The 17,417-nt window shown below is 41.9% G+C and overlaps 1 protein-coding gene across 1 annotated transcript in view; it reads right to left on the bottom strand.

The window, feature by feature from the left end:
• MDH2 (malate dehydrogenase 2) overlaps positions 1-17,417 on the bottom strand; it is a 64,815-nt gene that overhangs the window by 41,159 nt on the left and 6,239 nt on the right. Inside the window, exons 2-4 of the mRNA XM_029612691.1 lie at positions 6,223-6,391; positions 3,709-3,792; positions 1,726-1,835 (exon numbers count right to left, since the gene is read on the bottom strand). Of these exons, the coding sequence (XP_029468551.1) occupies positions 1,726-1,835; positions 3,709-3,792; positions 6,223-6,391 (363 nt within the window). The remainder of the gene's footprint in view (positions 1-1,725; positions 1,836-3,708; positions 3,793-6,222; positions 6,392-17,417) is intronic.

A 17,417-nucleotide genomic window follows, 5' to 3' on the forward strand; every position in this document is an offset into this window, starting at 1 on the left:
TCTCTCAGATCTACCAATAAAAATCTTTAAGACGTTCCTTCTGTGAAACTTGCATGTCTGGATTTGACAGGAAATGGAGCATTTTCTATTGTTAATCCTCAACTTTGGAATTCCTTTCTGGACTATATTCAATCAACTGTACTGGTACATTTTTTTAAAAAACCGTGCTCTTGCCATGTATACATTTTTTATATTCATGTTGGTTTATGCTTTGGCATGGTGTAACGCAGAACTAATGTCACTATGTCATATTCTTTACAATTCAATAAAAAAAGCTCTAAAAAAACATTTTTGTATAAACAAGCATATAATCTTAAAATACTTGCAGATAATATCAAGCCGGTTTTTTTTTTTAGTCCTTTTGTATGTGTCATCTTAAAGAAGTGGAATGAAGTTATTCGATTTAAGCAGCACTGCATGTTTGTTTAGAATTTATGTTATTGATTTTATGCATAAATTTTAATAAATTCAAAAATTCAATTTGGAAGATGGTCATTCCAGAAAGGAAGACTTGCTTCCTGAAGCTGTGGAGATGCTAAGAATTCTCATCAGTGTTATTCTCTTCTTTCTTGCCCTTAGGCATATACTTGCACAGGCTGGCACATCATGCTCCAGGCCAAGACAGTGAACACATCCAGCATGTAGATCGGCAATCAACATTATTTTCTTGCACAATGGACCTTTTCTTAAACCCACTGGATTTTGGGGGATTTTTTTGGCAGCCATGGCTGGTAACACAAAGAAGGCCAAAATTAAACTAAAACTTAGTGAAACCAGATATACGTAGAATGAAGGAGAGCTATTCTAAGATTTTTTTTTTTTTAATAAGGAGAACTGCAAAGAAAAGGAAAACAAATGAGACATGAAAATAAGATATAAAAATCCCAACAAATTATCACAGCTAAGGTATGTATCTGATCTGCAGAGCAGACTGAAAAAACTTGTGTGCATGCTGTGGGAGAGCTGGTCCATTTTAGCACTGTTGGATGACACCACCCATTAATACGGCTGATTTCATCCTGCTTGTTGAGAGAGAATGCTAGAACAGCAGATTCAAGGGATAATATTTTAACACCCTTCTTTTTTTGGGAATATATATTTCAATGAACCCCCCAAGCAGGGACTAGCCACTCTTGCCCTACCATGTAGTTCATCTGGTGTTGCCCTTAGTCCACAGCTCTGAAGAAGCAGGGCAGAGCAGAAGGAAATGACCATGTAATAAGATATCCACAAGGCGAGAAGGCTACTCCAACACATGCATTCACAGAAGGGACATGTACTAGAGATCTACAGTACTAGTGACTCATACAGAAACACAGTCAGCAGCTCAGCATTTGCTGTTCAACAAAGCTTCTATTCCAGTACTCCGTCTACAGAACTAAGCATGGATAAATTTCACAGGATAGGAAAAGCACTTAGCATCATCACATATAGTGAATAACTGATCTATTAACCAGCCAATCAGTATGCATGGCTATCAACCAGGAGGAGAAAAACATGACTTCATACATTAGAAGTGTATAGGGCAGATCTTAGAATCAGTATTCCCCGTTCATTCAAACAATGAGGTACAGGGGTACATTTCCTCTGCTCTTTAGGTTATTTTCCCCCATTTGTCTTGCTCGGAGGTCCATGCACAGCAGAGGACTCTACAGACTGCTGCTGGTACCTCTGCAGCTCTATATGTGGCTTCAGTTTCTTCTCAGATTTAACATTCCCACTTACTGGATTGGAGATGATGCATATCATGGCCTTGGGGCAGTGCTTGGCGCAGGCTTCTGTCAAGGTTGCCACAATAGTAGCATTGGTATTGAACAGATCGTCACGTGTCATACCTGGAGATTACCACAGCAGACCATAACAAAATCAGGTAAGTCAACAAATACAGCACCATCAGCACAACCAAGACCAGAAATACATTACTATGCTGGCTGTTACAGTCTCACTTAGTTAACAGGTTAATAGACTGAAAGAACTCATGGCTCATCTTGGTCCAACAGTAATCACTGCAATCCTAAATTTGAATGGTTTGCATAAGATGTTCAGCATTTGCACTCACTACCTCATTCTTATTGCCACTCTTCTTTCAGTTGTGACTACCATGGAGGCTTCAATCTATACTGCTAGATGAATCAGCAAGCAAAGGCTGGAAGAGATGAGCAAAATAGCTCCTGTTCTTCCACAAGAAATAAACCATCTCATCCAACACCACAGCATGTGGCCCAGCTTCCACTGTTGAGGGAAGCAGAAATACCACACTCACTCCTGAACTCAAAAACCCTTTCAATTGATGGATACGCTGCCACCAGACTTACAGGCATGAAATGAATAATATGTAAATATGCTACAGATAAAGTGAATATTAATGAAACACGTCAATGGATAATGCAAACATTATCCAAATTCCTTGCATCTGCTATATCACACATAGTTATAACCTCACATTAGACAATTTGAACGGCAATAATGAACAGCAGAGAACCTCTTTATCCAACTAATATTTAGCTCGTTACAGGGTAAATCATATTGTTACATTTAAAAATGCAGCATGTTATAAAACCTTGCTGAGGCAGATTGTATTGATAGCACAGTTCCACTGTTTTAACATGGCCCGTGAATGAGAAGCCACAGTTCATATATAAAAGCTTTAGGTCATCTATATATTACTGTTCTGTGAGAGCAGTACTGGTTGGGCTACTAAAGCAGCTGCTGTATAAAATACTTCCGCACACTTGGCAAAGATTAAAAACTAGAGAGAGAGTCAGTACATCCGTTACTACAGGAGTTACACTGGTTACCAATTCAATATCGTATTACATTTAGAATACTCTTCTTAGTATTCACATGCCTGAACAATATGGCTCCAGTTTGTCTTTCTGATACATTGGTAAATTATGTACCTGCAAGAACTTTATGAGCCTCTTAATAAGAGTCACTATGTATGCCAGATGTCCATGTAATGGCCTGGCAAAATCTAAGGCATAGAATGTTTTCAGTGGAGAGAAGTATGTGGAAGCGTCTCCCTTGGGAGCTTCAACAGAGATGAAAGATTACTTGCTGTGTCAGAAGTGACTGAAGATTTGGTTGTTCAGTGCAGCTTTTAGTTGAAGGGGGATGAGTGTGCTGACTTTTGGATTCAACTGAGCGTAAGGAGGATGGTTTTAAAGTGGGGTGTAGAAGGAGTGTGGACTGGAATGATTGCTTGCAATCAGCTTGTGTAAGTTATACATTTGATTGTATGGTTTTATGTAGTGCCTTGCACTGGGTCATTTTTGAGGCGATGCAATTAAATTAAATAACCAATGTATAACTCCTTCCTTTTTTTTTTTGTTAAACATATGCTGTTATTGTTGAGTGAAAACTGCATACAAAGCTCAACTTGTCTTCTTTCTATAGCTGATGTCCTCAACTAATGTCTATACACAAAGACTGTTTGCTTAGCTCAACATTTACTACAAAGAACATCTTAAATTTCATCTTAACCATGCAGTAACCGTATAAGAAAACAACCAGTAAACTAAGCAGACGGGAAATAGTCTCATATCTGTTGCAGACAGGTCAACAGAGCACCTCTTGTGCAACACGACACTGCCATTGGGACACAAAAGGTGCAAAGTTCTACTTGTAACCAATCCCTAGGGGGGGAAAAAAAAAAAAGTTCGCAGCCTAAAAATGTTTAACCACATCACAAGTAGCACCAGAAATTACCTGGTTTTCTAGGGACACCAGCAGGAACAACTGCAACTTCACAGTCTTTCAGGGCCTCTGGAAGCTGCTCAGGACCTAGGTAACCTAGGAATAGAAAAATCCACTTACGTAACAGACCAAACACAACCATGATAGCATCCTGGTGCACTGCAGTAGTATCCGTCGTTCAAATGAAAATGCCCCCCTGGTTTCACTTTGTTGCACAACATGTTATTTCTGACAAAGTTTTTTGTAAGTGATCAGATTCATAAGAACCTCTGAGGCAATGATGTCAATAGTGCCCTGTTGCAACATGAACAACTCGATCTTCTCAGACCTGAGCCACTGGGCTTGAAGCGGGACATTTGGTCAGTTTTTTGATCTGGTTGGTTACTGTTTCGTGTTACTTTTCAGAAAGTTTATCAGCTGATTTAGTGAGCTGAGTCTGCCAGTTTTTTTCATCTTGTGGATATCATTTTGACAGCTGCTATAAAAGGTGTATTTCTGAAATATCTTCTGCTCCAGGTATGGGGGGTTTTCTGACCTTATCATTTAGGAACTATTGTATTAGTAGGTAGCTTTGCTAGATTATATTTTTTATTTTTATTTCTATTTAGGCTATGTCCCCCCCCCCCCCCCTGAGGAAGTCATCTGGCAAAACAAGGCCATATCAGGAGATTTAAACACCTTATTGCTTATGTGAAAAGCTTTAAATCTTATCAAACTTGGCAAACAAAGTCAAATCACTGATTAAGAAATTGTGCTGAGCACCACATTGTGTTTGAATAAATTGCAATTGATTTTGAGATTCTCCTTTGAATACAAGGTTTTCTCCTCACACTTGTTGATATTTGGGATTCTGGTGTTTTATATGCCGCATAATACTTTTACACATGTATAGATAGATAAAAATGATAGCATAAAGCACTACAATTCCAGAACACCAAAGTTATTTTAAAGTAGAAAGCTCAGCTGTCCAAGTAAAAACTGTGGCTTGGCTTCATGACAGAGTGGTAGGAGTGCGGCCCATTCTCAACCTGAGACCCCTGCTCCTGAAGTCATCCATAGCTCCAGAAGATGACAGAGCTAAACAATGAAGAGACTCACATCAGATGGCATGGTCAGAATTGCACCAAAGAATGACAGATTGCAACTAGTCCTATTTCTGTATCTAAAAGCCAAACCGCAGTGTGCAAAAAGAAAATACAATCTACATAACAAAAATCATAATTATAGCCACCAAACATCTCTTCTTACCAGGAGGGCTAGCCGAGTTATTAGAACATTTTCGAGTCTGTATAAAATTACATGATGACAGCAGATAAAGACTGCAAGGCCCACCTAGCCTGCCCACTTTCCTCTCCTATTACAATGCCACAGAACCTACTTCATCTCTGGTTTTACTCCCACTTCCCTTCAACTAAGGATCTTCTAGTGTTTATATCCAAGGCTTTCTTGAATGGTTACTGTTTTTACCTCCATCTCCTCTCCCCTGGAAGACACTTTCTGTGAAAAAATATTTCTTAACCTTACTCCTGAGGCTATCCTTTTCCATCCTCATACAATAAACCTATTGTTCTAGAGTAACTTTCTTTTCCACAGGGTGGGGGGAGTTGCTTCTTGTGTGTTATATATATTTTTTTTATATCGGTGTGGCCAGTCTTCAAGAGCCACAAACAAGCCTGGCTTTCAGGATATCCCCAATTAATATGCATGAGATAAATTTGCATACAATGGAAGCAGTGCATGCAAGTCTCTCATATGCATATTCATTGAGGATATACTGAAAATCAGACTTGTTTGTGTCTTGAGGATCAGAATTGGCCACCCCCATTTTATATCTTTAAGATGTTGATGAATCGCCTCCAAGACACATACTATATATAGACAGATATCCTTAAGTCCCACTTCAAATGGCTTATAGTACAGACACTGAAGCAACTTTGTAACCTTACCTGAACTACTACTACTTTGGTAGATGCAGCATCCAGAATTAAATACAATACTCCAGACGGTGTCACATTTGTAGAGAGACAATTACTTTTTCCCTGATTAGACACCTCCCTATATACCCTACTTTTCCTCTGCCTTTTTGCATTGTCCGGCAGAAGTAGTCACAGAATAAGCACTAAAATTGATTGCCAATACCAGTACTCTGGCAAAGACTCAAGTCTGGTTCACCTGCCCATCAGTGAGGTAGAAGAAACAGAAAACTGTCCAGGTGGGAACAACCTTTGTTAGCACAAAAAAAAGCACTGAAGAGCTGAACACTGTAAAAAAAATTTCCTATCCAGCCTTCAGCCAGCATAGGAGACTTTTTAGATCCCCAGGTGAAAATGGGGGGGGGGGGGGGGGGGAATAGAGTACAACTTCTAATCTATGATTGACGATGGGACTTTCCTCACCAGGGGAAAATTTTCTGAAGGATTATAATTTCAAACCATGCTGGAATGGAAATCCAAAATCAATTGCACTGTAGTCTATATTATATTAACACACAATTGGTGATTACAACATACAAAGATTGTGACATACCTGTAACTTTGGCCCTGGTTTCAATGTGACTGAGGTCAGCAGCTACACCTGGGGTATGAGCAATATCGTATAAGGCAAGATTGCTCACCAAGGGACTATTCTTCAAGAGAAGGGAAAGGGGCTGTCCAATTCCTCCGGAGGCACCAAGCACTGCCACTCTGGCATTCTTCTGTAAAATTAAAAAAAAAAAAAAAAGACTGAGGAAACTGTGACCACTGATTGGCTAAACAGACTGCACAGAGGTCTGAGGAAATAGGTGCTTATAAAGAAATGCACTATCTTGATAACATCACAAAAAGATCATTTCACTCAGAGAAGTGACAATAAAAGATTTGCTGGCAATGTTCCCTCTAAAGTGCATGGCAATACATCCCTGTGCATAAATGAATTGCATTACTTGCAAGTTTCTGGTGCCTGATCACTGCACCAGGGGCAAAACGAAATAATGACAGCCTGGCCATGCACTGAAGAAAATAATTAATTCTGTGTAACCAAAAAAAAAGAGCTCCTTGCAGAGGGATCCCTTGAATGAAAGTATAGACTAGTTTAGACAGAGAAAAATATGCATCTAGGGCATGCAGTTTGTTGGTAGATCATAGTCTTTGCACTGCAGTTTAATTTCAACCTTGTGACACGTTTACAGATCGGACACTCCAATCAGGATAAGGAAAATCAACTTGCACATTTTTAGAAGGCACACAGCTACACAGGAGGCAAGTATATTGCACACAACAGAAGATATATGCCCTGTATAGGATTATGTATTAAAAGCTCTCAAACTATGGGGAGGAACCAAGATGACAGGACTCACACATGTTTTGAATCTGTTCTTGAATATGGCATTATTGTTTTCTCAATAAATACATTTTCAGTTTTGCTTTTGTCTATGTGGCTGAATAATTACAAAAAAAAAATAAATCTCCAATAGTGTTCTTAATCCTGCTGAGTTTCCTGCTGTGGTATCTTCCAGTTATTTTTAAATTCCCTGTGTACTGTTAAGTGAGAAATTCAGGGCTCTTCCTTCCAGATTTTTAGGGAGTGGTTTGTAATCAGTAACAGGCCGATACAGTAAAGTGCGCTCCGGCGGAGCATACTGTTAGCCTGCGTTTGGCCACGCGTTTGACGTGCTATTTTTATCCCTTATACAATAAGGGGTAATAGCATGTCGAAAACATGCGGCCACCCCCACGAAACTAATAGCGCCCGCAACATGCAAATGCATGTTGAAGGGCCTATTAGTTATTCCCGCACGATACAGAAAGCAAAATGTGCAGCGAAGCCGCACATTTTAATTTCGGCCGGCACCAGGAAAGCGTACAGAAAAGCAGAAAAATACCCTGCTTTTCTGTACACCCTCAGCCTTAATATCATAGCAATATTAAGTCGGAGGGGGCCCCCCCCCCCCCAAAAATAAAAAGTAAAAAATCTGCCCGCAGCCAGCAGGTTGGAAGAAGGACGCTCAATTTTGCCAGCTTCCGTTTTCTGAACCCGTAGCTGTCAGCAGGTTCGAGAACCAACACCAGTAAAATTGAGCTTCGGTTGTCAAACCCGCTGACAGCCGCCGCTTCTGTCAAAAAGGAGGCGCTAGGGACGCACTAGTGTCCCTAGCGCCTCCTTTAACCGCAGGCCCTCATTTGCATGTGGGCCGATACTGAATTACGCGCCCAGGACACTGGCCTGTGCGTGCGTCGGGAGAGCGGGTGTTCGCCGGCTCTCCCGCACTTCTTTCTGTATCAGCCCGTAAGTTGTACAGCCACAAAGCCCTCCTAAACCTAGTTGGAAAGAGAATTCAGGCACATGTGGACTGGCTGAGAATTGAACAGTTTACCTAGTTCCTGTTCGGCTAAGTTTTAAAGTCTAATTTTAATAACTGTATTCTTTTCCCCTATATACTGATTGCTCTTATCTTGCTGTTTATTCCCTCCCCTCCCCCTAGAGTGTTTTCTTCTTAAACAGTTTTTCCAAGGCCTTAGGTTAAGTGAATAATATAGGATCCGAATACCAATCTCACAACTTGTTTATTAGTCACTATTAGCAAAATGTCGTTTATTCAGTGCAACAAATATGATGCTTATGATACAAGGCCTATCATTTGAAGAATTAAGGGTTATCCAATTTTCCTTCAGCTGTCTGCCATGAATTAAGTGCTAATTCACCTAAAAGAGAAATTGTCCAAGTTTAAAATAACTTCCCCTTCCTTCCAGCATCTCTCCCCAAGCTCCCACAGAGGATTCAGAAACCTAGAAATAAATGGTGCACAGTGGGCTCTTTTCCCCAGCTTTGATGTACCTGTGTATTTGCCACCACTCCCACAGAAAAGTTAGACACCCAGGATTCAGAAACCCAGAGATAATTACATTACTGTAGGCTCTGACAGATTAATGCCTCCGATGAAGAGAGGCACCCACTCTCCCCATTGTTACTCTTATGTAAGCATTTTCTGCATTGGAAAATGAGGATGCCCCAGCAAGAGAATATGAAGCAATGTCTGAAAGGGACGTGGTCACCCAATGCATCCAGGAACCCTTCAACGATCAAATATCAGAAAAGAAAGCTTCTGCTAGGAGGCTCAATCACAGGAACCAATTTAGGAACTCATTTTGATGGGGAAAACAATTAAATGCCTTCCAGGATCCTCAGCTAATAGAAATGCAAACCAAGTGGTCAAAGCAATTGTTGAAGAAAGTAAGGACTCTATCAGTGTTATCATCCATCTGGGGACCAATGACCTTGAAGGAAATGGTATCAATGAAGTACAGAAAGGATTTCCAAAATGTAGGGAAGCATATTAGACACACAGCAAAAACTACTGCCTTTTCGGAAGCATTAGCTATTCATAGAAAGGGAACAGATAAGCTATGCCATATAGATAATTTTAATTCCTAGCTCAAAACCTGGTGTAAAGAAAGTGGTTTTGGATACATTGGAGGCTAGGACCATGCACAGAGCACTAAAAGGTTATGTGGTAAGGATGGTCTATATTTGTCTATGGCAAGAAAGAGGATACTAAGTGAAAAATTCAGAACCTATATTATCAGGCATTTAAACTAGAGAGCAGGGGTGGTAAGAGAAGGCCAGTAAAACTGGCATGTCACCGCCAAGCCAAACAGGAAGAAGGAAGAGAAACTAACCAAATCAATCAGTTCAAAAATGCAGACAAGATGACTACGGAAAAATGCAGACAAGATGACTAACCGGAAAAGTATGACCACGAATGCTTGTAAAATTCCCAGACCTGCAAGCTCTAATGGTGGAGGCGGACTTGGACATTGCTGCTGTTATGGAGACATGGTTCACGGCCATCCCAGACTATAACTTAAGGAAGGACAGAAAAGGGAAGATTAGCTCTTTGTCGCCCTGTTGCAGACAACCGAAACACTGAAAAGGAGCTGGCAGTGTCAGCGGCTATTGGAACACAAGATTAAAAATTAAGTTCAAATTTTTAAGTGAACTGAAATAATTAAAAAATATATATTTTTCTGATGACCGATGGTTATAAAACGGCTGGGGTCTGAGAAAGACTGATAACTGATGTGGATGTGAACAAGAATATACTTGTCCTTCATATGATGGTGATATACATTTCAAATGTATCATGTATTTGTCTATGATTGTATTTATTATTTTATTTAAGAGTTTTTATATACCGTCATTAAGTTATTTACCATCATAACGGTTTACAATAGTGCACCAATATCAAAGTGAATATGGATCATAATTTACATAGGTGGTGCCAGTATTATTCGGTAACAAACAATATAGACTAATATAATTTACTATAAGGATTATGCATATGAAGAAAATCAATTGGGGGATTGTATGTTTTATAGCGATGTATCCTGTGGTTTGACTACAGTTAAAATTAGTGGTGAGCTAATTTCCAGTAGGTAACTGGATTTTGTGAGCTTGTTGCTACATTCCGCTTATTCTTGTTTACAAGCTTGCATCACTCTCTTTGTTGAAGGCTAGTTTGAAAAGCCAGGTTTTGAGTTGTGTTTTGAAAAATTTATGGTTGCTCTGAAGTCTAAGTTCAAGGGGCATGGAGCTCCATAAAACGGAACCGGCCAGAGACAATGCACGTTCTCTGACTTGGGTAAGTCTTGCTGTTTTCACGGATGGAATGGTTAAAAGTGCTCTGTTTGCTGATCTTAGATTTCTGTATAAGGTGAATTCATGCTTCCTTAATGTTACTGTTGGTTTATTCACCTCTGGGTTTCTTCAAGTTAGTGCAAAAACAATATCCAAGCAAGAGACGTGAGGTAGAGAAGAAGCATTATGGACTGTCTTTTTTTTTTTTTTTTTTTTTTATAAAGATAGTGCTTCCATTTTTACTGGTGTGATCTACAGGCCAAACTGAAGAACTGGACAGAGATCAAATTGAAAACATCCAAAAGGTGGGAAAGAAGGGAGAAGAAGAGCTGCTTGCTGGAGGTCTTAATTTGCTGGATGTGGATTAGAGTATTCCTTCTGCAGAATCTACAAGAAGTAGAGAGATAGTGAATGCCCTTCAAGGGCTCTGCTCAAACAAATGGTAATAGAACCCAGGAGGGTGGGTGTGATGCTCACTAATGGGGATAATGTCTCTAATATTTGGGCCGGGACTCATCTGAGTACTAGTGATTATCAGGTATCCCCCGGTGGGCCGGTTGCACTGGTAACGTGGTCTTCATTTCAGCTCCTGCTGAAAGGGGTTACCATAGAGCAAGGCCTTTGGTAGGGCCACGATGAAACCCAAGCCATTGCAGTCCTAAGGGAGGTCTCAGCAGGACCGTGACGGAGCCCAATCCAATGCGGCCCAAGGGAGGTCTCAGTGGGGCTGCGACAGAGCCCAACCCGCCATGGCCAGAAGAAAGGCCTATGGCCTGACATCTGAAAATAGCAGGGCTGCCTCTTCCCACTTCACCTCTGGCAGTACATAAGGAGCACTGCAGGCACAGCCAAGGCCTAGAAGAAAGGAGGATGACTGAGAGGGTGTACGTGTGAGAAAGCTTACATGACGGAGAACCTGTATATGTATGAGAGTCTGCATGTCTGTCTGAAAGAGAGAGAGCCTGCAGATGTGCATGAGAGTTCCTGCCTGTCTATAAGAGAGAGCGAGAGTGTGCCTGCATGTGTGAATGATAGCCTTCGGGTGTATATATGAGAGAAAGCCTGCATATATGTATGAGAAAGAGCCTGAATGTGTGTGTGAGCAAGAATGCCTAGGTGTCTGAAGGGGAGAGAGAGAGAGAGGATAAAGATTGTGTGGCCCCCTTCACGCAAATCCACAACAATCTCTGGGAAGTCAAAAGACGTCAGGTATTTATTTATTTAATGGTATGGAGCGCTGGAGATTTTTTAATTATATGGTGTTATTTCATGTGTATGCTGTTTTAAAATATTTTATTGGTGAAAAGCATATATTGCTCTAGACCTGGAGTCTGTTTTATGACTAATAGATGGTTTACAACTTGTTCATTATGAGGTTTACTTGAAAAAAAAAAAAAAGTTGATTCTAATATTGTGATAGCTATAGCACGCCATTTAATATTGTACTTGCATTGCTAACAATGTATAGAATATTTAAAGGGTTTTTATGAGTGTGGATATGTGAAGTATGAATGTAGTGTGTAAATATAAATAAGTAGACTTAATACAAAAGGAGGTTTTATGGTTATTTGATAACTAAAGAAATATATAAAAGTTATAAATGAGTAGGGTTGCATTGTTGGTTTTGATATATAAAGGGACTTATGAGGTTTAGCAGCTGCTGCTTAGCCAAAGTGCATATTCAGCGGCAGCTACTTAACCACAATGTCCTACTTATCTGGCTAAGTAGTGCTGAAAGTGCTTTGAATATCAAATTTTGACATTTATTCTTGTCATAGTTTTAATATTATGAATGTCATATCTCTTGATTTTATTGCTTGATGTTTTGTGAGGAGTGATTATGTTTGGTTTTCCATTGTTGCCCTGCATAATACAGTCGGGCTGACTGTGGTTACCAGAGCAGGTTTGTGAGCGTGAGAGAACAAGTGAGCCTATGAGCATATATTTCAGCAAGAGGAGTATTTAAGCCAGTGGGCCAGTGTGCGAGTATAGAAGAGCCCGTGAACATGTGTGAGCATGTATACGAGAGCCCTGAGTGAGCCAGTGAGCATGCGAGCCAGTGAGCATGTACAAGAGAGCTTGTGAGAGAATAAATGTGTGTTAGAGAAGAAAGTTTGGGCATATCTCCCACCCTTACTAATCTATGACAATCTCAGGGTGATTGGAATCTAAAAATGCCCAGGTACAGAGAGGAGAGGATTTATTTTAGCTTTAATTCATTATCGGGTGTCTGCTAGTTTATAGATGTTTGGGAAATTTAAAAAAAAAATAAATAAAGTTCTGTCATAATCATTGGATGTTCTTTTCATCAGCTGTTTTGAAATATTTATTCCTCTTTATGAGTTTGGTTTTACTATTATGATTGATACTTTATATTTCTTGATGCTATTGTGTTATATTTAATGAGGAATATTTGTTTTTCCATTCCATATAGGTCTGGCTTGTTGTGGTTTCAAGTTCAGTTTTTGTCTGCGTGTTTATTTACACTTTATCATCTCGTCATTTTGTATTTGGTGAGGGTCTGTCTATGTTCTACTTGTGTGACTGAGATGAAGTATTCTGCTAGTGTGCAGCAATGCTTCCTCCAAGGAGGAGGTGTATACAAGTTTGTTTTTCATCTGAGCAACAATTTTTTTAAACCCCAGCATTAGTGTTCCATTTTTGTATATAGCACAAAGAAAAATCTGTGTCAATGATCACGTAAACCTGTGAGCAATGCTCTAAAATATATGAGCAATCGTTCACAAGCCCAGCTTGGAGGGAACTATAGTGTGTAGTTTCTATGCAGGGATCTATAAAAGCTTGGCTTGTTCTGCTTTCCTACTAGCAGGTATATTGGTGTTTTAAGGTCTGATGCAATATTTGCAATTAGTGAATACTGGCAATTAGTGCTGTTTCCATATGGGAGGTTTACTATATTGCAATTCAGTTTACTCAAAGCTTTCTGAAGGCCATGCCCACATCCAACACCCTTTACAATAGCTGTAATACCATCTGGCTACAGGTGGCTTTTTTGGAGAGTTTTCTGGTTGGTGCCATGGTAGTGCATTTAAATAATATACATGTTGTACATGATATTACCTTAGACTGTACTTTGAATGTTCTTTTTCATATAAAATCTATTATAAATTACCCTTGCACCAGCCCTGGCTCCACAAGAGAAAGAAGGATTCCCATCTGGAGCTAGGTTAGTTGCTTTTCCTTGTCTTGGCCAAGGCTTAAGTTTTTCTTTTTATAAGCCCAGGGAAAAGTATGGATCACTTCTGGTCCCCTTTCCCCTGGAGTAGGTAGGAGGAGTCAAGCCTGGGGAACCATAAAAGCAGCAGACGGTGTATCATGCAGTGAATGGGAATATACTTGAGTGGTGGGAGGGTGGAGGTGCAGTGGAGGCAAGCTGCAGGCACAGGAAGGGAGAGAGCGAGCCAGGAGGAAGTGCCTGTGCGGCTTCTGTCTGAGGTGACCTGGACTGAGCTGTGAAAGGAGCAGTTAGCTGTGGAACCAGCAAGCCTCAGAGTGGGATTGGAAAGGGAGGAGGCTGCTGCAGAATGAGAAAGGGCTGGCAGCAAGCAAGAACTTTACACTATGATGTGGTAGTGCTGGAGTGGGGGCATGCACTGTGTGAGCACATAAGCAGCAGCACAACAGTAGAATGTTAAAGTGTGTGTGCGCCACACAGTGCAACACATACCTATATATACACTGTGACAGAGGGAAAGTGCGTGTGGGTGTCTGACACACTCTCGCTGTGTGTGGTTTATCTGTCTGTGAGAAAGTGCCTAAGAGTGTATGTGTGCCAATAAAGATTCTGCAATCTATAAATCTGTTTAACTGAGCATGTGTGTGTGCGTGTGACACTGGCTGGCAGCTTGGTTCATTACTTTCACTAGTTCAAGAGCTGCTTGATTGGCCAGACCAAGACATGCGTGTATGTTAACCAATTTCAATGGACGGAATAGTGTCTATAGCTTTGTTTACTCAATGCTGGTCTAAAGTATGCTCTATTTCTTACAGGCCGATACAGTGCAGTGCTCTCCGGAGCGCACTGTTAGCCTGCTCTTGGACGCGTTTTCCCTTATCCCTTATTCAGTAAGGGGAGGAAAACGCGCGTCCAACCCGCGGCACCTAATAGCGCCCTCAACATGCAAATGCATGTTGATGGTCCTATTAGGTATGCGCGCGGGATACAGTAAGTAAAATGTGCAGCCAAGCCGCACATTTTACTTTCAGAAATTAGCGCCGACCCAAAGGTCGGCGCTAATTTCTTCCGGCTTTTCTGTGCACCCTCCGATTTAATATCATGACGATATTAAGTCGGAGTCCCGAAGAGTAAAAAAAAGTTAAAAAAAAAAAAGTGAATTCAGCCCACGGCTGTCGGGCCGAAAACCAGACACTCAAGCAAAAAAAAAAACAAAAAAAAAAACAACAAACTTACTAATTCCTTTCAGCCACCAGCAAGGTGATCCTCTCCTATCAGTGCTCCCACTGGAGCACTTCAGCAGCCAAACTATAAGACAGAACCGACCCAGATCCTCATGCAGAATGGGCCCCTGACGTAACAGATCCATCCGAGACAGTAGCCGGAGGGGACTGCCCACCAGAAGTCTCTGGAGATCGGTGTACCACAGCCTTTGAGCCCAATCTGAAGCCACTAAAAGGGCAGTGTTGGTTTAACTTGCAATCTTCTGTAACCAGCCTGCCTATCAAAGGCTATGGCAGGAACGCACACAGCAGGGCGCCATGTGGTCACTCCTGAATGAGCGCATCAGTTCCCACTTGCGACTTAAGAAGCATGAAACTTTCGCGTTGTTGAAGTTCGCCAACAGATCTAGATCTGATAGGCCCCAGCAGTCCACCAGGGGCTGAAAGGCCTCATCCACCAGTTCCCATTCTCCTGCGTCCAAGCTTCTCCTGCTGGGGAAATCCACTTCAATATTGTCCTTTCTGGCAACACGAGGGGCAGATATGCTACAGGCCAATAATCCATTTATTTTGTCTTGCACAAGACAAAATAAATGGAATACTGACCTGTATTTTGCTGCGATTCGGGAAGAGGGATCACCGCTTTCAGAATCAACGGCCACTGTAATGTCACTTCCACTTCTACCCTCTTCTGAGGGAAGATGCATGGAGAGACCATGAAGGCATCCTGAGGAAGGTAAAGAAATTCTAGAGTATAGCCATTCTGAACCATTTTGAAAATCCATTGATCCGAAGTAATCTGGGCCCACCTGTGATCAGATCGGACAGTCTACCACCTATCTCCCGCACTACTAGGTGAGCCTGCAAACCTTTACTGGGAAGTCTGAGGGGCTCCACCTCTGGAGCCCATATCCTTTCGAGCACCTCAGAAGCGAAAGGACATAAATCTGCAGAAGGGACAGGATCTCTGGTAAAAGCCTCCCCTATAAGCCCGAAAACACTGGTAATATCGAAAGCGGCCACTTACCCAAGTCCCAGAAACTGGCTTGTTATCCTCCGGCAAACGCAAGACCTGGGTCTCTCCCCATTTACTTACCATTTTTTTCCAATTCACTGCCAAACAAAAGCGAGCCTTTGAAAGGCAGCTTAGTCAGAATGAAATTTGAAATAGTATCTATGAACTAATTGTGTAGCCACAGCTGTCAACTGGCCACAATAACTGAAGCAGCTCCTCTGATGACTGTGCATACTGAGTCACAGCCCCCATCAGCCAAGGAGGCAGCCCCGGTTCTACCATAGGTCCTAAATCGGCCCAATGCCACCAGACTCTTGAGAAAGCCACAAGTTAGTCCAATCTACCAAGGTGCAACAAGTAATTTGTCACTACCTCAAAGGCTTGCTTCAGGATAGCCTTAATCCTCCTTTCCTGAGCATCCTTCAGAGCTGCACCTCCCTCTACCAGAATGGTGGTACGTTTTGTGACAGTACACAAGGCATCCACCTTAGGGAAATACAACTGCTCTATGGCCTACAGATCCAGATGTTACAAACCCGCTAAGACGTGCCAACCTTTAAAGGATACTTCTAGCACATTCCATTCCAAATCAATCAACTCCTGGATTGCATCCAAGAGGGGAAAGAAACAAGAAGCCTTGCACAGGGTGACCAAAATAAGATCCTTCTTTTGCATCCCCAAAAAGTCTGGCCCATCCACTTCGAGGGGTTTTCAGGGTCTGAGATATCGGACCCAGCAACTCATCTCTCTGAAAGAAACATAGAAAAGTTCTATATGGCTCCAAATCTGGGGGAATATCCCCCTTCCTCACCAGGAGAGCCCCCTCCCCCCCCCCCCCCCCCCCATCATCGGTATCATTCTAATCCACAAGCATTCAAGCATCGTCAGACCACACTGCACTAAGGCACTTGACCATGGAGACAGATGAAGAAGCACCGAGCGCCTGGACCTACCTTAGTAGGAACTACCACTTCAGACTGGTCCTGTAGAAGTGTCTGCAATCCCTGGAAGAATTCCACCCAGGAAAAGGAAGCATTCCAAGCCCCATAAGCCTGAACCTGACGTTCTGCGAGCCAGTGTCTCCTGAGGACTTGACCCACAGACCAGACACTGCTGCAGTGTCTCCCTCGCTCCCATTGCCCTCAGACCAGGCAGATGGACCAAAGGCAAACTCTGAAGGAGGCAAATCTCCCCAAGCATCCAAGCAATGCTGTCACAGGCTTAAAGAAAGCTCCAGCTGAATGGCTCTGATGCAGCAGTTAGATAGGTGCTTAGGTTTCTTCACCGCAGGCCCAATGAAGGCTTGCACTTAGCTTTCATGTTCATACAAGCGCACCTCATATGCACAAAAAAAAAAAAGTGCATCCAAGTCCATGCGCCTAGGCCACTCATCCTACTGTAAGCTCAAACTGGATATCCAGAACTGACACCTAAATTGGGCACAGAAAATGTGTGGCCAGAAGGAAGAATGCTCAAACTGCACACAGATGAGAATGGGCGCACACACGGATGCGTAAGCCTGTGCTGATAATCTGCAGCAAAAAAAGTGTGCAAGAGTACCCCACAACCTACTGTGCGCCAAAATAAGAAGCCTGGGAGTGGAGCCTAGCCAACCTGCTGCTCAACCCACCATGCCTGCACTCATGCCTCAGAGCTCCCCAGAGACGTGAGC

This window comes from Rhinatrema bivittatum, chromosome 8 (assembly GCF_901001135.1).
Source record: "Rhinatrema bivittatum chromosome 8, aRhiBiv1.1, whole genome shotgun sequence".
Lineage (NCBI taxonomy): Eukaryota > Metazoa > Chordata > Amphibia > Gymnophiona > Rhinatrematidae > Rhinatrema > Rhinatrema bivittatum.